The sequence below is a fragment of the Lacerta agilis genome, chromosome 8 (assembly GCF_009819535.1).
Source record: "Lacerta agilis isolate rLacAgi1 chromosome 8, rLacAgi1.pri, whole genome shotgun sequence".
In the NCBI taxonomy this organism is placed as follows: domain Eukaryota; kingdom Metazoa; phylum Chordata; class Lepidosauria; order Squamata; family Lacertidae; genus Lacerta; species Lacerta agilis.
In genome coordinates, this window is record NC_046319.1 from 5,389,583 (window position 1) to 5,416,980 (window position 27,398).

The following is a 27,398-nucleotide window of genomic DNA, read 5'->3' on the forward strand; positions in this document are numbered from 1 at the left end:
TGCTCTCTTATTTGCATGAGTTGGGGTATGGGAACCCGATGCCTGGTCCTGCAATCCAGATTGCCAAACGGGATTAAAAGGAGGGCTGAACACTGTCCTGGCAAAATAAATACAACATGGAATGAAAACACACACAAAAAGCCAGCAAGTGAAAGAATGCTGGGGTGGCAGCTCTTGCAATTTGGCCACAAGAATGGGATGTTTAATCAATGGGGGTCAGGAAGCAAAATGGCCTGAGGCAGCTGTGCTATTATTGCAAAGAGAGTTGGCTGCGGGAGGACGTTGCAGCTCTCCAGCATTTACTAAGAGCATCTATCAGCCGCCTGGGACCCACCAGTCTCCACCAGGCCTGACTCGTGACCCAGCACATCAGGCCATTGAAAGAAAGGCAGGCACAGTGCTTGGAAAAGCCTCTGGCCGCCCCCCTGCCCTGCAAGGAGCACGGCTAGTTTCTGTTCAGAATGAGCGGCCCTTCCCCTTAGTCAGTTTTCGTTGCCGATTGGATCATGGACTTTATGGAGTTCTCCAGAAGTTTGTTCTTCTTTTCAGCGTCAGCCTGGGAACGCTCGACGCTCTGAAGCTTACTTTCCAGCTCAGCAAACCTATTCTTTTCTTTCTCGATCTCTTTGTTCAGCCTTACCACTTTGGCCCAGACCTCATAGTTCTCCTTCTCGAGGCTGCAAAAGAAAAATGGGAAGTGATGTCAACAGGCAGGGCTGGCCCTACCGTTAGGAGAGTGAGGCAACTGCCTCAGGTGGCAGGTGATGGGAGGATTTCAGCGATAGCTTTCCCCACTTCTCCCCAGCCCTTCCTCCTGAGCCCTTGGCCATTCTGTTGGAGATCAAAGCAGGCCTGTCACATGCACCCTTAAACTGCCCTGCCGCCCTCAGGGCCTACTATACCATTGCCAGCGCTGAAGCTAATTTCAACTGCCAATCCACTTAGTTTCTATACACGGAATGGGAGATGTCATCTTGCCAGCAGCGTAGCGTGGTTTGCTGGCAGCCGGGGCAGATATGCGCACTGGCAGGTATGGGCATGGAAGATGGACGCAGCCATTCTGTGGTATTATTACTGTTCTGCCTTCCTCAACATGGCGCTCCCTCTGGTTCCTTTGGGCTGCTACTTGCATCTTCTTTGCCCAGCACAGCCCTAGGATGCCGGAGATGATGGGAAGATGGCTGGGTGGACACTGGGGCTGGTGGAAGTTGGGAGTCCTCAAGATCAGGAGAGCCCAAAGCTCAGGAAGGATGCTGGAGATGGTTCAAGCACCCGGAAAACAGCCACATTCTGTATTTGCAGGATTATCCATTAAGAGATCAATTTGATGGGAGTAAGAAATGATATATAAATGTCACTTGTTTTCCATAATTCTTTGGGGAAATTGCTGGGGTGGGGAGGAGAGAATGTGCATTCTTTTTGATGACTGCAGGGCATTGGGATTAGATGAAATACAAAAAAATACATACAGTGGTAGCTCGGGTTACGTACTTAATTGGTTCCGGGTTGCTGTTCGTAACCCGAAAAGTACGTAACCCAAAAATCGCGCTTTGCGCATGCGCGAACTGCGCAGAACGCTTCTGCGCATGCGCTGAAAAACACTTCCGGGTTACCGGAGTACGTAACCCGAAAATACGTAACCCGAAGCGGATGTAACCTGAGGTATGACTGTACTATTATAACGAACAATAACAATAACAAACACACACACCGAGAATATTATTGTTGTGGGGATCAAAGGAGGTATGGGAGGAGAACCATGTACCTTGAGCTCCATGGAGAAAAAGGTGGGATAGGAAGGGAACAAACAAACAAACAAACAAACAAACAAACAAACAAACAAACAAACAATAAAATAAAACTATCAGCTTCAGAGAGAAACAGACTCAGCCGAGATATTTGCATTACCTCCTAATTTGCTCTTCGTAGTCCTTTTTCTGTGACTCCATCTCCTCCTTCAGCTCCACAATCATCTTCCTAAGCACCTCGGGGTCCTCCGAGTGGCAGCCGCTGCTTTCAGGACTGGGGTTTGCAACCACTGCCCCGTTTTGCCCAGGATGAGGAATGTCATGTATTGGAGAACCCTGCCCTGAAATTTCACTAATCTGGTCCAATGGTCTCTCATCGTGGGCCTCCTTCCTCGTTTCCAGCGCTGAACCACTGAGGGTGTGGGAGTTGGAAGCCTGGGGGAGATTGAACCACTTGGACAGTCCCCCCGAGAGCGTCCTTTTGTGGGCACCTGTAGAAGAAACAGGCTGCAGGCCGGCTGGGGAAGGTGAGGACCAAAATTCACTGTTGAAAATCTCATTTCCATCCGTGCTTTGGTTCCCTCTGTTGGAGGAAAGGAAAGAAAAGCATTTCCTGCTCGGTAGTGTCTGTGTCCTTTTCCTGGGCTCTTCTGTCCATGTCTCCCCGTTACCTTCTGCCGACTGAGCTGACCTGGCAGCCGATTCAGAGATGGAGACGTCAGGGTCGTCTTTCTGAAAGCAAAGAGAGAAACGTTCAAGCAAATGCCAAGGCCAAACTAGACACACTGGAAGGGCAGGGCTGTTTTTTTCCGGCAAATTGGTGCAATCGCACGTGGAATACTACATCCAGTTCTGGTCGCCTCACTTCAGAATGGACATTATAGAGCTGGGAAAGGTTCAGAAAAGGGTGACCCAAATGATCAAGGGGGTGGAGAGGCTCCCCTATGAAGAAAGGTTGCAGCATTCAGGGCTTCTAAGTTTTGAGAAAGGGTGAGTAAGGTCCTGAAAGACCTACATTGGCTGGAGCATCCTTCCTTTGCATGTGATAGAAGGTGGGCGTGACCTTACCTGTCCAGGTAACAAAAGGACGAGTCCTGCAGCACACCTCTCTCCCCCCCCTTCCTTCTTCGTTTGACCAGCTTCTAGCTAGGACTGCTCTGCTAGCTCCCAGCTAGCTAGCAGAAGCACTGGGATCATCCCCCCATATGGGGTAGATCCACATGTAGATATTTGTAACTATGCCTTCAGGAATCCAACTGTGAACTGATGTGAGTAAACTTCTTTTATGGACTTTGAATAAGATCGTGACGTCTTTATTCTTTTAAGAGGGATTCAAGGGAACTTACAAGGAATGTACAAGACAGACTGAATTGTATAATAGTGAGAGTCTTACACAAGCCTGCCACCAGATATCTGCTGTGCGTGTAAAAAAGGGGAATGCAAACTCTGCTTGCATCTCGCTCTGTCTGTCTTTATTTGTTTTCATATGCCTACCGCATTGTGTTAAATTTCATGTTGCTTTTTCGTTAGAGAATCATAGAATCCTAGAGTTGGAAGAGACCACAAGGGCCATCCAGTCCAACCCCCTGCCAAGCAGGGAACACCATCAAAGCATTCCTGCCTGGGAATTTTGGGAGCCACTTCAGCGTTTCTGTAAGCAACTAAATGAATGTAAATGAATGTGCACCACACACCCTGAGGCACATGGGTAAGACACAGAGGCCACAAAGAAAGACGTAGAGGCAGTGTGGTGCAGTGGTCAGAGTGTCAGACTGAGACCTGGGAGGCCAGGGTTCAAATTCCCTCTCGGACAGGAACCCCACTGGGTGACCTCAGCCCACTCATTCACTCACTCACTCTCAGCCTTGCCTACCTCGCAGGGTGGTTGTGAAGATAAAAAGGGGGAGAGAGAAATATGTACGCAGCCTTGGGCTCCTTGGAGGAAAGGTGGGGTACAAATTTAATTAATAATAATAAAGGCTGCTCACGATTTGCCGCAGTAGAGTCCTGTTCCCTGCCCTGGCCATGAGCGGCCTCTGGGCAGCATCCCAGCCAACGGAGCTGCGAGGAACTGGAGATTTATTGGATTCGCTCTTCTGCAGAGGCGGAGCAGGTGCTACGTCTTTCGATATGGGAAAGAGCTTTGCATGGTCGCTGATCAAGGTTGACATCACCTTCTGGATCTGAGGAGTGCCTGCGGGGGGCGGGGGGGAAGGAACACAACAAAGGATCATGCTTGGTAGAAGGCTGGGGCAGGGGGAATGGTGCCATGGACCCCCTGGGTGGGTTACGGGAAACCCCTGGGGCCCAAGGACCACCAATTGGGAACCACTGATCTATACACTATCAGCTTCATTTAATAATATAGAAATGTAGGTTGTGGACATTTGCAAAATGGGGTGCACCTTGTTGGATAAACTTGGGGCACCTCATTTCATCCAAACACCCCACCCCTCGGCCCCATTGCACCTCTCATAATGGTGGCAGGGTCTTCCATCTTTGGTCTGATGAGATTCACCCCAAACACTGTCGCCAGATTCTCCACACTCATCTTGTTGGTGGTGGAACTCTGCTGGACTTCATGCAGGAACCTGCCAGAATCCGGAGGCCAGAAAATGGGAAAGTGAGAGTCCAGCAAAAACAGATCCATAGGTCCATAACAATTTGCACAGGGATTGGGGCAGTGGGGCGAGTTGTGTGTAAAGTCAAAGTTGCATATAGTCCGTCTTGGCTGTGAGTCCTGGAAGACCTGCTCCCTGCACCTCGCAGACCTTTCCCCCTTGGCCTGGGAAGTTGTCCCGGACTGACTCCAACTACAAAAGCAGCTGAATCAACTCTTGGGCTGGAGCATTTTTTAGAGGGCTGTGTGTGGAGAGAGGGAGGGTTGCTGTTATTGCTATTAATTTTTGCATCTTTGTTTTAGATCTTACTATGATTCATGTGGAAATCGTTCAGTTTGTCTGTTTGTTTTTTTGAAGTTTTGTTTATTGTTTATTTTGTTACGTTGTGATTTTGGGGTTGTTTTTTTCATGTTGTAAGCATGCCAAAAAGGTCTTGTCCCCCTCAAGGAAAAAATAGAGCTTTTAAGCTCTCCCCCTTCCATGAGTTTAATTTGTGCAATTTTAACCGGCTAGCTGGCAGCACGTAAAGCTGAAATTACACAAGTAGCCATGCATGAGCTGCAAGTTGACTGCATTTCATTTTTGATGGATTATTGTATTTTAATATTTTGTTGGAAGCCACCCAGAGTGGCTGGGGAAGCCCAGACAGATGGGCGGGGTATAAATAATAAATTTATTATTATTATTATTATTATTATTATTATTATTATTATTATTATTATTATTATTAAACACTTTCTAAGTTTAGCCTGTGCAAATGCTTCATCTGTGTATTGATGGGAGAAAAGCATGCCTCCCGGCCCCATTTTTGAAAAAAAGGTATTTTATTGCTTTTTTTACATATAACAATTAATTCAACAAAACTTATAAGCTTGATTCAATGATACCTGTCATTTAAATCTCCAGAGCCCAATTTGGGAACTTTATTATTATTATTATTATTATTATTATTATTAAAATTTGTATACTGCCCTCCATGCAAAGATCACAGGATAGTTCATCACATAAAACACAAAACGAGAGCAAAACATACATATTAAAACAAAACCAGTGCTCTACACGTTCTTGCTACTTAGGGGGCTTGTTCGAGTCCTGAAGAATATGAAAATTACCAAATGTGTCTGCTTACTTCTTTCTTGGACAAGCAGAAGATTAAGATTTCTACCTCTAACAATGTGAAGGTGCCAAAAGTTGGGACTGGAATTGACAGCGCGCTGCGGTCTGCAAATGAGTGCCCTGCCAGCAAGAAGGTTTGGATGTGGCAACTTGTACATCTCCTGGTATAAAATGGCGAGCTACGAATACATCAGTGAATGGGGCACCCACCGGCAGATGTAACTGAGGAGGTTGTAATTGTCCCGAGGCAGAAGAGAGAGCTGCTTCACTAGCTGCCGGTGACCCTAGAAGAAGATAAGGCTGGGTTTTCCGTTGTCACAAGCATTTATCCCTAGCACAAAATAACATTGTCACTTCATAGAATTGTAGGACTTGGAAGGTGACACAAAAGCTCATCTAGTCCAACCCCATGCAATGCAGGAATCACAGCTAAAGGATCCACCAAACCTCTGTTTAAAAACCTTCTGAGGGAGTCATTTTCAGTATCAAAAGCTCTTATCCTTGCACTTGTCCCAGGCCTACAAAGCATTGGTTCAAGTGGTTTTGCTTTTGCCCCACCGCTTTGTCCCAGAAAACCCACTTTTTGGCAGTAAATTGGAGCAAACTTTGATCCAGAGAAAACTCGAGATTTAGCAGTAAACAGTGGGTTTGGGGGTGGGATGCAGCAGATCAAGCAGAAGTGTGAGTGAGCCCTAAGTCTTTGAACACAATCAACATACATGGTTTTCTTTATGCCAATAGCAGCTGGGCAGGGGGAAGCCTGAGGAGCTTCAGGGGGGCCATGGTCAAAAGATTAACTCTCTTTTTCTCCTTGTAGAATCTGGCAAGAATCTCAGAAAGTGCTGTTTGCATTTCAACAGGAGGCTTCATTGACATCAATAGGAGCTTCCTGTGAAAGGCAAAGAGCAGCTTTGGAGGTGCAATTTTTTGTGAGGACTGTGGGAGGGAGAGAAAGTGAATACAGTCGTACCTTGGATCCCAAACGCCTTGCGAGTCGAACGTTTTGGCTCCCGGACACCGCAAGCCCAGAAGTGAGCGTTCCTGTTTGTGAATGTTCTTTGGAACCCGGATGTCCGACGGGGCTTCCGCGGTTTCCGATTGGCTGCAGGAGCTTCCTGCGGCCAATCGGAAGCCGCACCTTGGTTTCCGAACTTTTTGGAAGTCGAACGGACTTCCGGAACAGATTCCGTTTGACTTCCGAGGTACCACTGTAGTGCCCTTGGAGGTGTGTCCCAAGGCAGCTCAGGCTTTTTACGTAACCCGTACAAGAAGTGTGCACATTCACTGCATCCTGTAAAGTAACGTGAGAATACTGAGAAGAGGTGCATTATTCCGAACCTTTGCCTGATCAGCCGTCAGAAGCTGGCCGCACAAGAGAAAGTCCTCATACTGTGTCCAAGGTATGGCAGGCTCAGGGAGTTCCCTGAGGTAGAGTTTAAGCAGAGAAGCCACCGTGTGAACGTCTGTGTCTCTGCAAAATAAGGAAAGGAGATAGAGAGGCATCTAAAGGACCTTGCTACTGGCAGGAGCAGACCCCACAAACAGTGCTGGAAAAACGGGGACGTGTCCTGTCCATGTAACTCTAGGTTTCGCTTTAAGGAACTTCAAAAGTGGGGCATAATTCAGCACCCAAATAGAACTTCATATCAAAACACTTTTATTCCAGCATCTCTCTGAAGGCATGCATGTGAGCCTAAAGCAGGGGTAGGCAACCTAAGGCCTGGGGGCCGGATGTGGCCCAATTGCCTTCTAAATCCGGCCCACAGACGGCCTGGGAATGAGCATGTTTTTACATGAGTAGAATGTGTGCTTTTATTTAAAAAGCATCTCTGGGTTATTTGTGGGGCATAGGAATTCATTCATTCCCCCCCCCCAAATATAGTCCACCCCCCCACCTGGTCTGAGGGATGGTGGACCAGCCCACGGCTGAAAAAGTCTGCTGACCCCTGGCCTAAAGTGTGGGGAGAATGTGGGGTGTAAAATCTAAAGTTTAATCACATCCCAGAAGACCGTGCAGCCTTGGATTCCCTTGAGAAATACGCCACCTACTGGTCAAAGGACGGCCTCTCTCCCGCGTCAAAGGCATCCCGCAGCTCTTTCACCAGGTTGTCCTGGCCAGGAAGCCGGAAGATGCCCTCTTCGTTCAGGCCGTGCTTCCTGATGAACTCGGCACATTTCTCAACCAAGATGGGGACCTGATGCTTCCCAAATTTCTGCTCATACACCATGGTCTCCGCCAGCTGTTGGCCAAAAACCACTGGGGGTGGGGGTGGGGGTGGGGGGGAGAGAAGAAGACACAAAAGAAAGATAGGTTCTCTCACAAGGTCCTATTCTGGATCCAGCCCACTTAATCCTCAGTTCTGTTTCTGCATCCCTATAGATCAGCCTGCCCAGATTTTACAGACTTCAACTCCCATCAGCCATATGAATGCTGGTCTGTTGGGAGCAGGGATGGGTTGATGGGAGTTGTAATCCAAAATTGGGAACGGTGGGTCTCAACCTTTTTACATACATACAAATCCTTTATTCGGCCGATAGTCAGAAAGAAGAAAAACATTTCTCAATACAAAATTATAGAACTAAAAACATCAGAGGGATACACAATTAAGAATAGGACAGCACTAGTAAACCTCATACAGATAATCCCACATCGAGGCATTCGATTTTGCGCTTCCGACACTTGAGCGCCAGGAAGAGGAATTTAGCCACAGATAAGGCTATTTTTCCCAGTGGGCTTATTCAGCAGATATGCTACCTGCCTTTCTCTTAATCGAGAGCTAAACTGAGATAAATATGGGGCTATGAGATACTGCCTTAAATCATTATAAGAGGGACAACTCAGTAGAATGTGTTCTGTGGATTCTACCTCTCCTAAAGCACAATGGCACGTTCTCTGATCATATGGGACTCCTCTAAATCTTCCCCTCAAAACCGCCGAATCAAGAACGTTCAGTCTGGCCGCAGTGAGAAGTCTGCGGTATTCCACATAGTGGATATCCGCCAGGTAACAGGGTGGTGCAGCCCGATACACCTGCTCCCCCTCAACCTTTTTCAGAACACTGCCCCCTTGTTTCCATAAACTCACCCCCAGTCCCCCCCCAATCCTGCCCTATAAAAAGCAACATTCAGAATAGGGATTTACACAACACACTCTAAGGCACAAGGTTGGGGCAAGTCTGCTGCAGTGCAAATGACGAAACAACAAAGTACTTTTGCATTCTAAAAAGTACGAGAGTACAAATGATGAAATAACACAAAAAAACCTTACTGCCTACTACAACAGCCCTGCAATGTAAGCTCCTTTCATCCCACTGTGGTAGATGAGAGGGGTAAGAATAGTTTCTTTTCTAAGACCATGTACTGAGTATTGCAGAGGTGAGATTTGAACCAGAGACTTCATTGACTCACTGCCAGTTTGTTAAACTGCTTTAGAGACAAAAGCTTTTCAGTGGCTCTTGGCCATTTGGCAAGTCAAGTCCTGCTGTATAACACAGAGAGAGCAGTGGCGGACTTTGGGCTTTAAAATTTCAGCAGCACTCTGTACAACACCAAAATTCAGGCCACCGCCCCGCCCCCCGCCCCCCGCCTTCCATTGATCGTCATTGTTGCAGGTGTGCCCTGCAACACCCTTTCAGCTCAGTGCCCAGGGCGGGCAAACCGGTTGCGCTCTCCTAAATCCGCCTTTTCAGAGAGCTCCCTGACGCATTTGTGTGCACTGCTGCTGTCAAAACGAAGCCCACTCTGTGGCAGCTTGCGCTGGGCATGGAATTTCTAAGAGGCTGGCATTTAAGGAGGCAGCAGTACCTTTCCTGTGGGCCATCATGGGCTGCTGCTGCTTCTTCCTGTACTCCCAGCAAAAGAACATCTCCAGGTCTGGAAAGCAGAAACCCAACTCCCAGCCCTTCATCGGGAGTCCAGGCAGGAAGAGGATGGCAGGGAAGTCCAAGTTCCAACCAGCAAAGGACTTCAGAACTTGCTTCTATGCCTTTTGGCAGGCTCCTGTTCTCATCCTTGCTTCCAGATTCTGAAGGAAATCCTGGAGTTTCTTCCCTTTCCAAATCAGCCCAGCGCCCACACATCCTTCTTCCCAGGAACGTCGAGAGGGGCAAGGATCTGACAGTTTACAAAGAGCTCTTTGGCTTTTAGAGAACCATCATAAACCTGTCATTGTGCATAGTAAACGGGTGCTTCCTTCCATTCCTCCTGCATATGACTTCCTTCACTCAGGCTGGAGCTGCCCTCTCCACATCACGGCTCCCTTCTTTGCAGCAAAAGAAAGAGGCAGTCATTTCCCTCCAAAACGGCGCCACGATTCAGCGCTAGTCAGTCTGGGGCCTGGGATCACATCTCGCCTTCTGCCTTGAAATTACGGCACAGCCTTCGAAAGGGAGGGCGTCTGCAGTCTGCCTCCCCCATTTGTTACGAGGCCAAAGACTAAAGCACTTTAAAAAATCAATATGCTCCGTGGATGATCGAGCAGGAGCCCAAAGTCTCTCCAACAGGAATACGGCTGTGTCAGTTATGACGCAGCTCGTGTCAGAGTCAAAGCTCTGGAGCCTGCAGTCGAGTCATGTTGCTAACCGATCGCCTCTGAATGGGCCCTTCATGAGGTGGCCCGGGGAAGCCCAGCCACCTGCCAGTAACAGGCGCAAGCATCTCTCGTCACATCAAGGCCTCCTTGTCTTCACCACTAAGGTGGCCTCTTCTTGCCAAGGCGAAACTAATTACAAAATTATGCATGCTTTATTTTGCATACCACAGAGGCAGTTTGTTGGAAATATGGCGTATTAAAAAATCCATATTTGCTGCATTTCCGTACCACTTTTTTTTCTCCAAGGTTGTCCCCGTCTTTGTGTAATCCCAACAACCCTGTGAGGTAGGTTAGGCTGAGAGGCAGTGACTGGCCCCCAGGGTCACCCAGCGAGTGTCATTGCCGAGTGGGGATTTGAACGCTGGTCTCCCAGTTCCTAGTCCGACACAAACCCCTACATGACTCATTCACTCACACCCACCCCAGGAACATTCAACTGGCAACGGATCTTCCACACCCATTTTCCAGCACCAAAAGGTAAAGGACCCCTGGGTGGTTGTTGTTCAGTCGTTCAGTCGTGTCCGACTCTTCGTGACCCCATGGACCAGAGCACGCCAAGCACCCCTATCCTCCACTGCCTCCCGCAGTTTGGCCAAACTCATGCCAGTCGCTTCGAGAACACTGTCCAACCATCTCATCCTCTGTCGTCCCCTTCGCCTTGTGCCCTCCATCTTTCCCAACATCAGGGTCTTTTCCAGGGAGTCTTCTCTTCTCATGAGGTGGCCAAAGTACTGGAGCCTCAACTTCAGGATCTGTCCTTCTAGTGAGCACTCAGGGCTGATTTCTTTAAGGATGGATATGTTTGATCTTTTTGCAGTCCATGGGACTCTCAAGAGTCTCCTCCAGCACCATAATTCAAAAGCATCAATTCTCCCAGGATGGTTAAATCCAGTCAAAGGCGACTATGGGGTTGCGGCACTCATCTCGCTTTCAGGCCAAGGGAGCCGGCGTTTTTCCACAGACAGCTTTCTCGGTCATGTGGCCAGCATGACTAAACTGATTTTTGCACAACAGAACACCGTGATGGAAGCCAGGGCACACAGGAACACCATTTTCCTTCCCGCCACAGTGGTACCTATTTATCTCCTTGCACTGGTGTGCTTTCAAACTGCTAGGTTGGCAGGAGCTGGGACAGAGTAACGGGACATCACTCCATCGCGGGGATTCGAACTGCCGACCTTCTGATCGGCAAGCCCAAGAGGCTCGGTGGTTTAGACCACAGCGCCACCCGCATCCTTAGCACCAAAAGCACCTTGCTCACACCTGGCTCTTCAGCATGCGTGTATGCTTTTAGGACTCATCTGATTTTTAAGACTGCAAATTGTTTTTAATTGTTTTGAATATTGTGTTTTAATGATGCCACCCGCCCTGGGATCTTGGGGTGAAGGGCAGGTAATGAATAGCAGAACAACGTGTGCATTGCTGAGGCTGGCTACCCCACAGGTCTCTCACATCCTCGAGAGTTTCAGAAACCTCCATCACAGGAAATTTTATCCTGCGACTTCCCGCAGTGATGAAGATGAAAAGCTAAAAGGTGCCATTCAGCGGGGATGCCTCTTATCCTACTGAAATGGGTGGAAAGTGCATTAAATGGTGGTTGCGCCAACAGCATGTTGATACAAAAGAGCTTTGCATCCCCCTTTACCTCCTAAGGGAGACCCCACCATGCGGCGGAGAGATCTCACCCAGTCCTCCATGTCAGACTGGGAACTGGCCATCAGCACGTAAGAGTCTTGTCCCGCTCGATTCTGGTCTCCCGAGACGCCTGCGTGGGGGTGGAAAAAAGCAAGTTGTTCATCCTGGAAAGTGGAGAAACCGCTGCAGGTGGATTTCTCTCGCTACTAATGTCTTTCCCCAACAGTCTTTTGCCTGTAAAATATGGCAGTGACTCAGAGGAGCAGTGCTTCCCCAGGGCTGAATCCAAAAAGGGCACTTCAAATCAATATTTACTCAGAGCTAGCTTTTTAAAAAATAACGAGGAAACAGCGGTTCTGGCCACTCCCCGCTCGGTTCCAAAAACTCCTCCCCAGTGCCTGCTAAGCGGGAGTTGTTGTTGTTTTGGTTTAAATATTCACTTGTGTTTCACCTTGTGTTTTATTGTGCGAACCACCCTGGGATCTCTTGATGAACAGCAGCATAAAAATTTAATAAATCATAATAGAAGAAGAAGAAGAGTTTGGATTTGATATCCCGCTTTATCACTACCCGAAGGAGTCTCCAAGCGGCTCACATTCTCCTTTTCCCTTCTTCCCCCACAACAAACACTCTGTGAGGTGAGTGGGGCTGAGAGACTTCAGAGAAGTGTGACTATCCCAAGGTCACCCAGCAGCTGCATGTGGAGGAGCGGAGACGCGAACCCGGTTCCCCAGATTACGAGTCTACCGCTCCTAACCACTACAATAATAATAACCCTGCGAAAAGCATGATTCGGCATAGCAGTCTGCACAGCCCGCCAAGGAAGGTAACAACACAACGAAATTTTAAATGGTAACAGTTAATTGCACATTTATTCAAAACCCCGTTTAAACTAATTAATTCAACAAAACTGAGGAACCTGATGCAATGAAACCAGCCCCGCTGCTGACAGCTTAACTCTTAGCACCCACCTACATAATCCCGCCCACCCCAGGGGGGAAGTACCACCCACTTTGGATGCCACTGCCCTGCATGGGCTCCTATCTGTCAAAGATGCATCACTTTAAATTCTCTTTGCCTTGCATGCTAGTGGGGGGGGGGTAGACTAGGAAAGGCTTGCAGAGAGGATTCTGGGAAGCTCCCCTCCTTGTGTGCAACAGATGGGGTGGACTTCAGCCAGTGGCATACCAACGTTGTTATTGGGGCAGGGGTCAGATGTAGCAAATTCTGAAGCCTCATAAGAACATAAGGAGAGCCTGCTGGATCAGGCCAGTGGCCAGGGGTGTAGCAAGGGGGGCGTAGGGGGCGGTCTGCCCCATGTTCCATAATGGAGGGGGTGACAAATTATCAAGGAACAATTACTGCCCTACTAGGGCGGTTCATAAAAAACTTTTTTTTTTTAAATGCCTGCTCCGAAGGTCTTATCTTACTATACTAGGGATTATATAGCTATATATGAAATTTCATGCATATCGGTTAATATCTTGACCCTCCTCCACCAAAATAGCTGTTCACTTGGCTGTTTTCCTATGTCGTGAAGGCTGAAATTTCAGTTCAGTGGAGCACTTACTGTTCCCAACCCTAACCCTGTGGAAAGCCATCTAACTGGACTTTAATTTGATTTTGAGATGTTTTTAGGAGGTAATTTAATTATTGTTTGATTTTATACCAATGTTATGTATCTGATGTTAGATACCCTGAGCCCGACTTCGGCCGGGGAGGGCGGGATATAAATAAAAGCTTTATTATTATTATTATTACTTGTTATTATTCCAATGTAAGAAAATATGAAATAACGTAAAACCATTTTTGCAGGGGGGGGGATCAATGGGAGGGGGGGACAAGAAATTTTCTGCACTGGGTACCACCTGACCTTCCTACGCCTCTGAGTCTAGCATCCTATTCTCACAGTGCCCACCTAGATGCCCCAGTGGGAAACTTGCAAGCAGGATCCAAGCACAAGAGCCCTCTCCCCTCCTGCGGTTTCCAGCAACTGGGATTCAGAAACATTACTGCCTTCCATGGGCTTCTCCCTCCATAAATTTGTCTAATCCTCTTTTGAAACCACCTACAGGTTTGGTGCCCATCACTGCTTCCTGCAGGAGTTCAACTATGTGTTGCATGAAGACGTACTTTCTTTCTTTCTTTCCTCCTGCTCAGGGAAGCAAAAGAGGTTTGGAGATTCTTAGCTGAACGAAACTTCCAAGGGCACCATAGTGGGAAGCCATGACCGTAAACTGGTTTAACTGGGTTGCATGGGCAGGCCCTCTGTCCATGGGCATACCCAGGGGGGGCAGGGGAGCAGCTGCCCCCCCCCAGAAGCAAAAAAAAAATTAAATTGTTATCGGCAGCCAAAAAGGAAAGGAAAGCTCTCCTCCTGAAAAAAGCTCAACGACTGGTCTTTCTCCCCCTCCCAAAATCTCAATAACAATTGAGCTCTTGCCCTCTTGCCGAGGCACAGTTGGCCACTCTGTGTGTGTGTGTGTGTGTGTGTGTGTGTGTGTGTGTGTATTGCGCCGGCTGTTTTCCCCTCCCTCCTGCCGACAAAGAGCTGGCGTGCCTATCAGAGACCAGATCGTAGCCTGCACCCTGCTTGGTCAAATGGGGATGCAGGCTGAGACTTGAGCAGTGTCAGGGGGCGAATCCGAGGGCTGACCATGGTCTTAGCCTGGGTTCTCATCCTTCCTTGTCTGCCTGCCATTAGTATCCACGCTACATCGTGCTGGCAAGAGAGGAACAGTTTCTGAATTTGCCGGGGATTCATCGTTGCAAGGGAGCTTGGGAAACTGAGTCCCCTTGCATGGTGAGTAGTTCCTTTGCGAGGACTGAGGATCCTGGGAAACTGAGTTTTTCAGCCATTTGGGGCTTTCTGTTTGGGGGGGGAGTGTTTGTTTTTTGAAGATGTTTCTGTTTTTGAACCTGAACGACCATGGCTTGCCCCCCCCCCCCAGTTTTGATCCTGGGTACGCCCCTGCCTCTGTCACTGAGCGAAGAAGAGCAAAGAAAGAAGGACGGAAATTGCCAGGCCATTCAGGGCTGCTCACCTTGGATGATTTCAAAGATAAATTTCCCAACTTCGTCGGATCCGGTGGCTGCCACCTCCCTGATGGTGCTTCCGTGAAGGGGCATCGATCCCTGAAACCAGAAACAGCAGCAAAGTTATCCTATTACCTGGAAGCCAAATGTTCTAGAAACTGGATGGGCTGGATGAATCCCAAGCCGGAATTAAGATAGTCGGAAGAAACATCAACAACCTCAGATATGCTGATGACACAACCTTGATGGCAGAAAGTGAGGAGGAATTAAAGAACCTTTTAATGAGGGTGAAAGAGGAGAGTGCAAAATATGGTCTGAAGCTCAACATCAAAAAAACTAAGATCATGGCCACTGGTCCCATCACCTCCTGGCAAATAGAAGGGGAAGAAATGGAGGCAGTGAGAGATTTTACCTTCTTGGGCTCCATGATCACTGCAGATGGTGACAGCAGTCATGAAATTAGAAGACGCCTGCTTCTTGGGACAAAAGCAATGACAAACCTAGACAGCATCTTAAAAAGCAGAGACATCACCTTGCCGACAAAGGTCTGTATAGTCCAAGCTATGGTTTTCCCATTAGTAATGTATGGAAGTGAGAGCTGGACCATAAAGAAGGCTGATCGCCGAAGAATCGATGCTTTTGAATTATGGTGCTGGAGGAGACTCTTGAGAGTCCCATGGACTGCAAGAAGATCAAACTTATCCATCCTTAAAGAAATCAGCCCTGAGTGCTCACTGGAAGGGCAGATCCTGAAGTTGAGGCTCCAGTACTTTGGCCACCTCATGAGAAGAGAAGACTCCCTGGAAAAGACCCTGATGATGGGAAAGATGGAGGGCACAAGGAGAAGGGGACGACAGAGGATGAGATGGCTGGACAGTGTTCTCGAAGCTACTAACATGAGTTTGGCCAAACTGTGGGAGGCAGTGAAGGATAGGCGTGCCTGGCGTGCTCTGGTCCATGGGGTCACGAAGAGTCGCACATGACTGAACGACTGAACCACAACAACAACAACAACAACAAAACAGTTTGGATGGCCATGCCTGTCACTGACCCTTCAGCTGTGATTCCAGCATTGCAGAGGGTTGGACTAGATGGCCCTTGGGGTCCCTTCCAACTCTACGACTGTGTGATTCTATTCCTCCCCACTCCCCCATCCAGAAAGGAACAGAAAATCAGTCCCTGTTTTTTGCAAGCGGAAATATTTTTGGGAAACTGGGTGGCCGGGGGGGGGGGGGAGGCAGGGTGGAATTTCAACCCTGTCTCAATGAAAGGAGACACAGCCTTTTCTTCATGTCATGAGTCAGGACAGTCACAAGGAAATGCAGATGACTTGAGCCAAACTGGTAGCAAGGGCTGCCTTGGGTGTTTTCATGGTTACTCAACTGCATTGCACTTTAAAAGGTGCAAAGTATTTTTATCGTGAAGATTGCACATCATCGCCAAGATAACTCGTGGGTGTGACAGATTAAGTGTGTGGGGTTGCAGGGTCTTTTCCTGCCACAGGAAGCGTTGTGGCAAAAGTCAAAGGCAGGAGGAGGTTCAAGCAGACGTGTGGGTGGGGCCAGACCCAGGACGGACCCTGTGCAAATGGGAAGTGAAATCAGAAGAGAGGAACTATATTGGTGGGCAGAAGCTGAGCAGCTTCAAGCAGATGAGACTGCCAACTGTTTAACCAGCCCCTGCTCCTGCGCCTTTGATGGCAGTTCATCTCCGCCACCCCATGAATGGGAAGGGGTTGGGCTAGAATGCTACATGACTCTCGGTGGTCCCTTCCAGCTCTACAATTCTGTGATTCTGGGTGACTCTACCTACTGATCTCTGTGGATTGACCTGCTGCTCGAAGCACAGGATCCGGGCCCATGTTTCTCTATTTTAGCGGGTCTTGATTTGTTTGGGGAACAGTATACCTGAAGGAGCGTCTCCACCCCCATCATTCAGCCCGGACACTGAGGTCCAGCTCCGAGGGCCTTCTGGCGGCTCCCTCCCTGCGAGAAGCAAAGCTACAGGGAACCAGGCAGAGGGCCTTCTTGGTAGTGGCGCCCGCCCTGTGGAACGCCCTCCCATTTCATGTCAAAGAGATAAACAACTACCTTACATTCAGAAGACATCTGAAGGCAGCCCTGTTCAGGGAAGTTTTTAATATGTGAAATTTTTATGTATTTGAATCTCTGTTGGAAGCCGCCCAGAGTGGCTGGGGAAACCCAGCCAGATGGGTGGGGTACAAATAAATTATTATTATTATTATTATTATTATTATTATTATTATTATTATTATTATTATTATTATTATTATTATTTATAAGTCAGTCGCCACCCCTAGTGAAGAGTTTCTTGAGCAGGGGCTGACAAGATCACTGCCAATGAGTGAGGGCCTTTAGAGGTAATTTGGTTTGGGGTGGGAGGGAAGGCCTTTCCCCCACCCCCAGCAGTGTGCAGAAAAGTAAGAATAAAAGAACTGTTTTGATGAGTCAGAGTGCATCATTCTAGCCCCCATTTGGTGGTCAGCTCACTGCCCCTGAGAAGCAGCAGCAGAGGCATAAAGGCAACAGTGAACTTCTCCCGCTCTTTGTGCCCAGCATCTAAAACTCGGAGATAGACTTCTCTTGAAGATGGAGGTTCTATTCAGGAGCCCTTTGAAAAGACTTGTCCTTGGTGAATTTCATTCATGCCATTAAACATTTGCCCGCTGCTAAAGCTTGTGGGAGTGAGCTCCCCAGTGGTAGAATCCACTTAAGGGGGTGGCTGAAATTCTACTGTTCTGAAAAGGAAAGGGAAAATTCCCTCCCCAGGCAGTTTATAATTTTGCAAACATCCTACAAATGTTTTCCTTTTTTTGTAATTTTTTTATTGATTGATTGATTTTATTTAACAAAAAGAAAAGAAAAAAACATCATAATACAACTGTTATTGTATAGTATTACAAAAATAAAATTTAACACCCCACATTGTCGTATCTATGTCTTATTTTTTATATCTAAAAAAAAAAAATGTTTTCTAGCAAACTTTCTGGTGACAGCGTCACAAAATCTGGTTTCGTGAATCTTAGTCTACATCATGAAAGAAGGAGAATTTATAGTCCACCAGTGTAATACCAGCTGCTTTGTGAAACTGGGAAGGAAGCTGGGTATATATTTAGCTTATGACGCCAGGAACTTGTTCAGCGCTTAAAACATGAAAAGGCCACCAAGGCTGTGTAATAATAATAATTTCTTATTTGTACCCTGCCCATCTGGCTGGGTTTCCCCAGCCACTGTGCAGCTGTGCCGTCATTCTTCTCAATTCAGATTGAAGCTGGTTTTTTTTGGGGGGGGGGATGTATCAAAATGCAGTTTTCCATAAGCAACAACAGGATAGTAATGGGTCGTGGCCACCTACCAACGTCAGCCGTGGGAAGCCACTAGATGCAGAGGAAACCAACAAGGCCTTATATTGGATAAACATTACCAAAGACATTTAAAGCTCAGAATCTGCTTCATACTTTATGCGAGCTGCAGGATAGTGAGATCTGCATAAGCAGGGAGGAGCCTCCACAAGCCCCGCCCCAGCCCCTCCCCACAGCCAGGAGAAGGACCACCAGCTCCCCACCCCCACCCCTTTGCCCACTTTCCCTGAATCTTAGTTTGTCATATTGTCCAGAGCAGGAATCATGGTTTTTAGGAAACACTGGTTGGTTTCAAAAGAAGGCTACATCAAACCATGGTTTCTGAAAGTGGCTTGCCCATCTCCCATGCCCTTCCCATATCTGCACTGTTGTTGTTGCTGTTCAGTCATTCAATCGTGTCCGACTCTTCATGACCCCATGGACCAGAGCACGCCAGGCACGCCTATCCTTCACTGCCTCTTGCAGTTTGGCCAAACTCATGTTAGTAGCTTCGAGAGCACTGTCCAACCATCTCATCCTCTGTCGTCCCCTTCTCCTTGTGCCCTCCTTCTGCACTACAGGGGCAAAAAAAGAGCCCCCCGCCATCCTATGGATTTTGCCCCATACGAGCTGGCAGAGAGAAGCAGCTCCGTTCGGAGGGGAGGGCAAAAGAGAACTTGCAGGAGTCAAGCCAGAATCACTTCTCCGGCTCGGATTTCAATCTGAGCCAGGGAAGAACTGGGGGGCTGCTCCATCTTGCCTCTCTCTCTTCTGAGGTGTGACAATAAAATCAGCCCATTCCCCCCTCCCCAAGCTCACCTCACAAGAACTTCACTGACTTTGCTTCCACAGCCTCTCCTGCCATCAGGGCCGGCCCATTCATGGGGCACTGTGAGGCAATTGCTTCAGGAGGCAGACTCGGGACAGTAGATAGGGGCAGCAGATCTGGGGGCCCCAAGGGCGCTCCCTTCGCCACCTCCTGTGCTTGTGACCCACTGCCCCACCACTTGCTCCTCTCCAGCTTCTTTTTTTTCTCCCACCTTCAGAGCACCGGGGGTTCCCCTGGCCACTTTCAGTCACCTCAGGTGGCAGAAGCGGCCGTTGGGCCTCAAGTGGCAGAACATTCTGGGCCAGTTCTGCCTGAGACTGAGCTCTTTTCCCCCTAGCCCACGGAGAGCCCAGACCACCAGGGCAATCCCTCTGGACCCTCTTCCTGAACAGTACCTGGGGCTTGAGGTCCTCTTCATCCTTGTAGTAATACAGGTGCTGCCCTTTCAGGACAAAGTACCTCTGCTGCCAGTTCTTGACGATGGAGCGTTGCTTCTTCAGCCAGCCGGTCTTCAGAGGCCGCTCCAGAAGGTTGGGAGGATGGGACCAGCTGCCCGAGCCCTTCGGGTCGACGGCCATCATGCTCTGGGAGCGGACTGGGGGAGAAGCGAGAGGCAGTGAGCTGGAGCAGAGAGAACACACACACACACACACACCCCAGAGCAAAACCAGGGGGCGTTTCTGGCTCAGAAGTAGCTCAAGCCCGTCAGGGAGGAATATCTACCATTGCACCTCCACAACGGAGCAAAGAGCAGAGGAGTGAGTCCAAGGAGGTATAGCTGCTGCCGGATGGCGGGGCTCACAGCAGCCCGTAGCTTCGAGAAAGGAAGCCACCGCAGCTATTTGTTCAAATGGACTTCCTTTTTCCTGCGTGGGCGTCTGTCTTTACAAATGCAGGCAAGCAACCGAAAGAAGCTGCCAACCAGGACATCGGATTTTCTTATTAAATGCAGTTGTTCAGGAATGAGGGGGACCTGCCGGGGCCTTCCTTGGCAGCCACCAAGAAAAATCAGGACAGGACATTTGTGTCACGTGCCAGGAATGCCACAGTGGGCAAAAGATTCTCGCACTGCGACGGGTTGGACTAGATGACCCCTTCCAACTGTATGATTCTAAACCTAATCAGATGTTCTGAAAGTTGATGGGAGTTTTTTGCGGGAAATTCCCTTATTCCAGCACCGTTTCCCACTGCAAAAAAGGGGGAAGGTTGACAGCTATGATATAAAGGGCCCCATTACCTTCAGTTGCTTAGGGCCTCATCAAACCTAGATCCGGCCCTGCATTCAGGCCATTCATTCCTCAGTTTTGCAGCCCCAAATCTCTTCAGGAGGTGCTGTTGAAGCCAAGGCAACAACAACAGCCCTTTCAGGCTAAGGCTCCTCCCCAAAGGCTAAATCAGGCCATTCAAATATTTGGTTCAGCAGAAACACAACAGGGATGCAGTATGGTGCAAAGTGGAAATGAAACTGATTTGAGTGCGACTCTGCAGCTGCTGAGAGGAGAGCCAGAAACTAGGCAAACTCAACTGCCCGTGTCACGTGGGCTCTTGCTCAGATTCAGTACAGTCATACCCCGGGTTGTGCATGCTCTGTGTTGCGAACATTTCCGGAGTGCACGCGACCCCCAGATGCGCAGAAGCACTCAAATCGCGCTACTTCGGGTTTTTTTTTTTGTGCGTTCAAGATACGCACGCCCGCGTTACGCACGGCAACCCGGAACAGATCGCGTGCATAACCCGGGGATCCACTGTACAGTACTTGTAATACGGGACCTGACCTGCTCTACGGGGCTGTTGTCACCAGGTAATGCATAAGACTCCCTCAAACTGAAAAGGTTGTTTTCTGCTGCTCCAGAGAAAAAGGTGAAAGGTTGTTTTCTGCTGCTCCAGAGAAGCGGACACGGGGCAATGGATTCAAACTACAAGAAAGAAGATTCCAGCTAAACATCAGGAAGAACTTCCTGACAGTGAGAGCTGTTCAGCAGTGGAATTTGCTGCCAAGGAGTGTGGTGGAGTCTCCTTCTTTGGAGGTCTTTAAGCAGAGGCTTGACAGCCATCTGTCAGGAATGCTTTGATGGTGTTTCCTGCTTGGCAGGGGGTTGGATTGGATGGCCCTTGGGGTCTCTTCCAACTCTAGGATTCTATGAAACTCCATAAAGGTTAAGTATCATTATTAACTAATGAGCTCCCTCTGCTGGAGACTTGTGGATCAGGTTGTGGGTAAAAGGAGAAGATGTGAATTCAACGCAGTGCAATCGCATCTTACACAGGGGTTCTGTTCCAACAAGGGTCCTGTGTATACATGGAAAATATCATGTATACCTAAACCCTTGGAGCTGCCCCCGTGGTGAGGTGGGTGCAAGAATGAGAAAGATCCCCTTGCCTTCTAAAGTCTGAGTGTTGAACAGGCCTTGCCCAGCAAGCAAGGCAGAGAATTTAAAAGCTCCTTTCGCACCAGAAAACCCAAGCAAATTCATGGAGAAGGAGAGGGCTATCGAGGGCTCCTAGCCACACAGGCCGTGCTCTTCCTTCACAGTTCAAGGCAGCAATGCTTCTGAATAGAAGTTGCTGGAAATGGCGGCAGAGGAAGCCTCTCGGGCACCTGGGCCGGTGCGCCCAGGGGTGGGGCGAACCGCCCATAGGGGAAGGGTGCGCAGCACTCATAGGAACAGGGTGCACGGCGCCCTTAGGGAGGGATGGGACAGGGGCGCAGCGCCCATAGGGATGGGGGGGCGCAGTGCCCTTAGGGACGGGGCATGTCATGGAGGCCAGGGCCTCAGCTGCCCTACAGCTGGGGGGAGAGGCAGCGGGAGCCTGGGGCGCCCGAGACGCATGGCTCTGGCATGTTGCAGGCCCCACGGTGAGTGCCGCCCACCATTTTGTCACCCCCCTCAATTGGTACACCCAAGGCGGACCGCACCTACCGCACCCCCCTTGCTACGCCCCTGGCTGGAAACCACAGAAGGGGAGAAGGCTGTTGTGCTTCAATTCTGCTTGCAGGCTTCCCATTGAGGCATCTGGTTGCGCACTGTTGTGAGAATATTAAGGTCTTTTATTTATATATAATAATTTTTATTAATGTACCAAGCAAACAAGGCCACATGTCTGAAGGAGCAGGCCTGACACCATTTTTTGACTCCCAGCTGACCGAGTGTTTTCTCTGCAAGGAGGGAGGAGGTGAGCAGGCCTCTGCCTGAGTGCCAGATGATGGGCCATTTCCCTCACAAAAGACGGCCATTAGCCTCGCAGAAGGCTGATCACCGAAGAATTGATGCTTTTGAATTATGGTGCTGGAGGAGACTCTTGAGAGTCCCATGGACTGCAAGAAGATCAAACATATCCATCCTTAAAGAAATCAGCCCTGAGTGCTCACTGGAAGGGCAGATCCTGAAGTTGAGCCTCCAGTATTTTGGCCACCTCATGAGAAAGGAAGACTCGCTGGAAAAGACCTTGATGTTGGGAAAGATGGCGGGCACAAGGAGAAGGGGACGACAGAGGACGAGATGGTTGGACAGTGTTCTCGAAGCGACTGGCATGAGTTTGGCCAAACTGCGGGAGGCAGTGAAGGATAGGCGTGCCTGGCGTGCTCTGGTCCATGGAGTCACAAAGAGTCGGGCACGACTGAATGACTGAACAACAAAAGCCCTACTGGCTAGGGCAGGAAACCTTTTGTTTTGCAGAAATGTGTGTCTGGGAGGGGTCGAGGAGAGATGGCACAGGTGTGAGAAATCTCAGGTTACCTGCTCTGACCCTCCCAATTTGTGATGTAGGTCTGATGTATGGGGGGGGGGGGTATTGGGTTACACCCCATCTGTGATGTATGGATGATGCTTCTGAGGGGTGGGGCTGGACTCCGAGGGGGATTTTTTTTTAAAAAAATTTATTTTTGAGGACAGGCAGCCCTTTGTTTGAGGTCCTTCCCTGCTCACCTGTGTGTGAGGAAGGTAACCTGTTGCAACAGAACAATAAAGATCAAGCTTACTAGCTGCTTTGCTTCTGATTATTCTCTGGTTGGCCTCTGTTTTTTACTCTTACCGATGGAGAACCTGCAAAGGACTTTACAAAGGCTCTTGTGTACCCCGTAAGGGAATAAGGGCAGATTTTTTGCTTATTACAGCACCATGAGAACAGGATGCTAGACTAGATGGGCCATCAGCCTTATGCTTCAGGCTATTCTGATGTTCTTGGGGATGTTGTTGACTCTTTTATTTTCTTTTTTAATTTTTTTTTTTAAAGAGTGCCTGGGGAAACCCAGCCAGATGGGCGGGGTATAAATGATAACATAATGATGATGTTGATTTGAACTACAAATCCCATCAGCCATAGCCGTCTCAACTTTAGGATGCTGGATCTGAAAAGAGTCGTAGTCCCAAGCTTTCGGAGGGCATGCAGTTGGGGGAGGTTGGCCTGGGAGGACCGCGGATCAGACTCCATATGGGGCAGCTTCCGATGTCCAGAAATGGCACCTGAGCTGCAAGTGAAGTTTCCAAACAGTCCAAATGCTTGCTGAGTTCTTTGATCAACCGCACACGCAACACGAGGCAGGAGGAGAGGGAAAGCGAGACGCAGGCACCCTTGACTCATTTGCACTCTGTGTTTCTTTTGTAAGCTCAGGGTTCATTTCATGCCTTATCAAGTAAGGTGGAATTAACGTATTGTCTCCTTTCTTTGATCCTCGGCATTTGACGTTCGTCGCCTTTGTCATTATAGCAGCCTTTTGGCTGAAAAAGCTGCAGGAAGAACAAATGACGACAGGATGAGCCACCCAGCTTTTGCTAAGCGAGAGCTAGCTTCGTTGATCTGTCTCATAAAGCCCTTTATGAGACAGATCAACGAAGCTCTCGCTTAGCAGAGATCCATAACCAGGTCTCCCACTATTTCCCTTAAAGAAAAGAAACCTTCCAGAGAAGAACACCTCCTCTCCTCCTGCCACCAACATTTTCTGATCTAAACCTCCCAGTGGTTTGAAGTTGTTTCCTCCGCTGGAGAAAACGCTCTTTATTTCCCATCGGGACAAACGTCTGCAAGGCGGGTGGGGTGGAAAATATTGCAGCGAAAAGGGCTTTTTCTTTTTTTTTAAGAACGTAAGTAAAGCTTGCTGGATCAGGCCAATGGCCCATCTAATCAAGCATCTTGTTTTTATTAAATAGTGGGGTGGACATAGCAGACAACACAGTAATTCTCCAAACAGCTCTGTTTCTTCTCAGGCTGGAACAGAAGTGAACTGAAGGGCTCAGCAGCCTGCTTATATAGAACTCAGCTACAAGCAACAGCAACAACTTTCTGTAGTTACCCAATCCCTGAACGTCACTTTCAATCCTTCGTTTGCATGTGCGGACCTGAGTGAGAACTGCAGCAGAAAGAACTATATATACACACACCCCTAGTGGCCTAGGGTGAGAACTTCGATACATAACAGTTTTCACAGTGGCCTGTTGCAAACCCACAAGCAGGATTCAAGCACAAAGGCAACTCTCCCCTCCTGTGAGGTTCAGAGCAACTGGTATTCAGAAGCATTGCTGCCTCTGAGTGTGGAAGCAGAACAGAGCCTTCAATAGCCCCCCATGAATTCATCTAACCCTCTTTTAAATCCATTTAGGTTGGTGCTATGGGAGCAAGTTCTTTCTATAGTCTTCCATGGACTTCCTTTTATCTCTCTTGAATCTTCCAGCATTCCAAGTTTTTTTTTAAATAAGTCAGAGCTTTCAAAATATAAAATAAAAGCAAAGTATCCGAAATTTATAGGATATAGCAAAAACTAATCTGTATAAAACCATGCCCCTCAAAGGTCTGTAACTGCGCCTCTCTGAGGTCTGCTCTCTAGCAGCTGCTTAGCCGGTCAAAGGATAGCACTGTTGTAAGAATTTTAAGGTATTTATTTATATATAATAATTGTTATTAATGTACCAAAACAAATAAGGCCACATGTCTGAAAAACAGCACAGACAGGCCTCACTCCATTTTGACTCCCAACTGACCAAGTATTTCTTTGTCTCAGGAACAAAGGGGGGGGGTTGCCCCTCCAGCTACTCAGCAGCCCTCTGCCTGAGTGATAATCTCTGGCATCCTGATACCTGAGTGCCAGACAAAAGGGTGTGATTAACTTGGCTGGGAAATAGGGAAATGTAAATATCTTTTGTTTCACTTGATGGGTTTTTGGTGGAGGGCAAGAGGAGACATGGGGGCAGGGTCCAAGATGCTCAGATCATTGCTACCAGACCCTCCCAATTTGTGATGTAATTCTAAAGTATGGAGGGGTGGTCTTGAGCTGGAGGGGGGCAATTTCAAAAGTCTATATAGGAGCTTGCGCGCCTTTGTTCGAGGTCTTTTGCTTGCAAGACACCCTGCTGCAGCAGTTTTCTAATAAAGGGCTATCGCCTTGCTTTGGGAGATTCTGTATTGTCTCTATTTATTCATAAGTGCTCCTGAGAGGAGGGGAGCCCTACTAAGGCTCTCCCCCGGGTTCGTGGACTCCCTTCTGGGGTTGAACCTATTTTTTATAACAATAGCACCCCAGTTCTGCACCCCGGTTGCTCAAGAACTGTGGTTCTTTGTGCAGCAGGAAATCTCAACCTGTGTGCTGCCTTCTGGACTGCTTTGATGCCCCCCCCCCCCACAACACCGCTGATTCCGAAAGAACTGACAGTGAAAACAATTGGGGGAACGAATGCAAAATAGGCTTGCAGCAGATGCTTAGATACAAGCCGGAGAACTTACGGATATAAGAGAAAGTTCATAGAGAGCTGCAATATATGCACCTCGTATTTCAATTTGAGAGGAAACGGCATGTAACATGCAACATGCCTCGATGGCATTTTCTGCACACTGGAAAAAAAAAAACCCCGGCTAAGACACGAAATGTCGGCTGCAGGCCATTTCCGGATGCTTCCTGTTGCAGGCTCTCAAAACACAAGCAGGAAGAAGCCATGCTTCATGTTTTCAAGGCGCTCGGCAAAAACAAACTTTATTGCTTCTTGTGCTCCTGGCTGCAAACATCCGTTATTTTGTGAAACCTTTTCTCAGTTTATTTTGTGATGACCTTCTCTGCTTCAAGAGAAGCCGAGAGAACGTGTTGAACGACACGATGGTTGGCGCCATTGCTCAGAATAAAGTGCCCCTGGGTTTAGCACAGCTTACATGGGTTTATTGATCGCAGCATTAGAAGGAGGAGCACAACCCACTGCAATATCAGCAACCCTCGTGCATCTCCTGTGCTTTGGGGGACACGCTTCCAGTAACAAAGTGTTTGGTCACATTTAGAAGCTTATACAGAATGGCAGAAAATCCATGTTAAAAGTATTTTAATATTTGTTGGAAGCCGCCCAGAGTGGCCGGGGAGACCCAGCCAGATGGGCAGGGTACAAATAATAATATATTATTATTATTATTATTATTATTATTATTATTATTAGAAGGTTAGACAGCACTAATGCAGAAGAATGTTTTGCTCCACACTCTGCCCACTCCCAAAAGGAGACAGTTTGTGCAAAGCAGGTAGCAAAGGCAAGACACACTCTCTGGGGTGTCAGCTTGAATAAAATATCGGGGGGGGGGGCAGGTAAGCCCCAACCCATAAATCAATCACATGACATGGTGCACACACACTATTTGAATGGCAATGCCCATCAACTTTGGGTAGGCAGCCCCCTCAAATATTTTATTGGGGGGTCCAAAGCTCCCTCGGCCCCTAGCAGTTGGCTCCGGTGCACATTCTTCCACTTTGGGAAGAGCACAGGACACAGGTAGACCAGCCTTGTTCTGGACAGGGGTGCTGTCCCCCAATATGCCACCGCCATGGCTACAGGCTTGTTGCAGCAGGTCCTGCTTTTCAACTCACAGAAGCAGCAGATCTGAGAGTGTCAGGCTCTGATCTGAGGACAGATGGGAGATGGGGCTGCTGCTTTCACACCCCAATTATGAGGACCTAGAGCTCCGCCTGTGTGTGTGTGTGTGTGTGTGTGTGTGTGTGTGAGAGAGAGAGAGAGAGAGAGAGAGAGAGAGAGAGAGAGAGAGAGAGAGACCCCAGGGAGCAGCAGGAGATAAAAGTACTGGTATGTCCTTTAGGACCTTTCTGCTGCAAGATCTTCTCCCTTCCCTCCCTTATTCAAGTGATACCAACAGACATGCAAATATTTTCCCCTTGCAGAACTGCTGTGGTTAATCCTTCTGCCTGGGGTCCGTATATTCAGAGGCCCTGGGGACAAACATTTGCTCCTTCTTACAGGTAGGTAGCCGTGTTGGTCTGCGATAGTCAAAACAAAATAAAATAAAAAATTCCTACCACTAGCACCTTAGAGACCAACTAAGTTTGTTCTTGGTATGAGCTTTCGTGTGCATGCACACTTCTTCGGATACAGGCTACCAATCAAAACACAGATATCTGAAGAAGTGTGCATGCACACGAAAGCTCATACCAAGAACAAACTTGGTTGGTCTCTAAGGTGCTACTGGAAGGAATTTTTCA

At 48.4% G+C, this 27,398-nt stretch overlaps 1 protein-coding gene across 2 annotated transcripts in view; it reads right to left on the reverse strand.

Annotated features, from left to right (window-relative positions):
• Positions 1 to 27,398, reverse strand: part of ARHGAP25 (Rho GTPase activating protein 25) — a 28,248-nt gene continuing 850 nt past the window's right edge. The window contains exons 2-11 of one of the 2 annotated variants that reach the window (XM_033159166.1): positions 19,333 to 19,532; positions 14,756 to 14,846; positions 11,722 to 11,841; positions 7,535 to 7,742; positions 6,824 to 6,956; positions 5,696 to 5,769; positions 4,218 to 4,339; positions 3,737 to 3,942; positions 1,909 to 2,480; positions 2 to 677 (exon numbers count right to left, since the gene is read on the reverse strand). In XM_033159166.1, the coding sequence (XP_033015057.1) occupies positions 479 to 677; positions 1,909 to 2,480; positions 3,737 to 3,942; positions 4,218 to 4,339; positions 5,696 to 5,769; positions 6,824 to 6,956; positions 7,535 to 7,742; positions 11,722 to 11,841; positions 14,756 to 14,846; positions 19,333 to 19,532 (1,925 nt within the window). In that variant the 3' untranslated portion in view covers positions 2 to 478. Of the gene's footprint in view, positions 678 to 1,908; positions 2,481 to 3,736; positions 3,943 to 4,217; positions 4,340 to 5,695; positions 5,770 to 6,823; positions 6,957 to 7,534; positions 7,743 to 9,289; positions 9,991 to 11,721; positions 11,842 to 14,755; positions 14,847 to 19,332; positions 19,533 to 27,398 lie in introns of those variants that run through there. The other variant, XM_033159167.1, reaches the window with a different exon arrangement.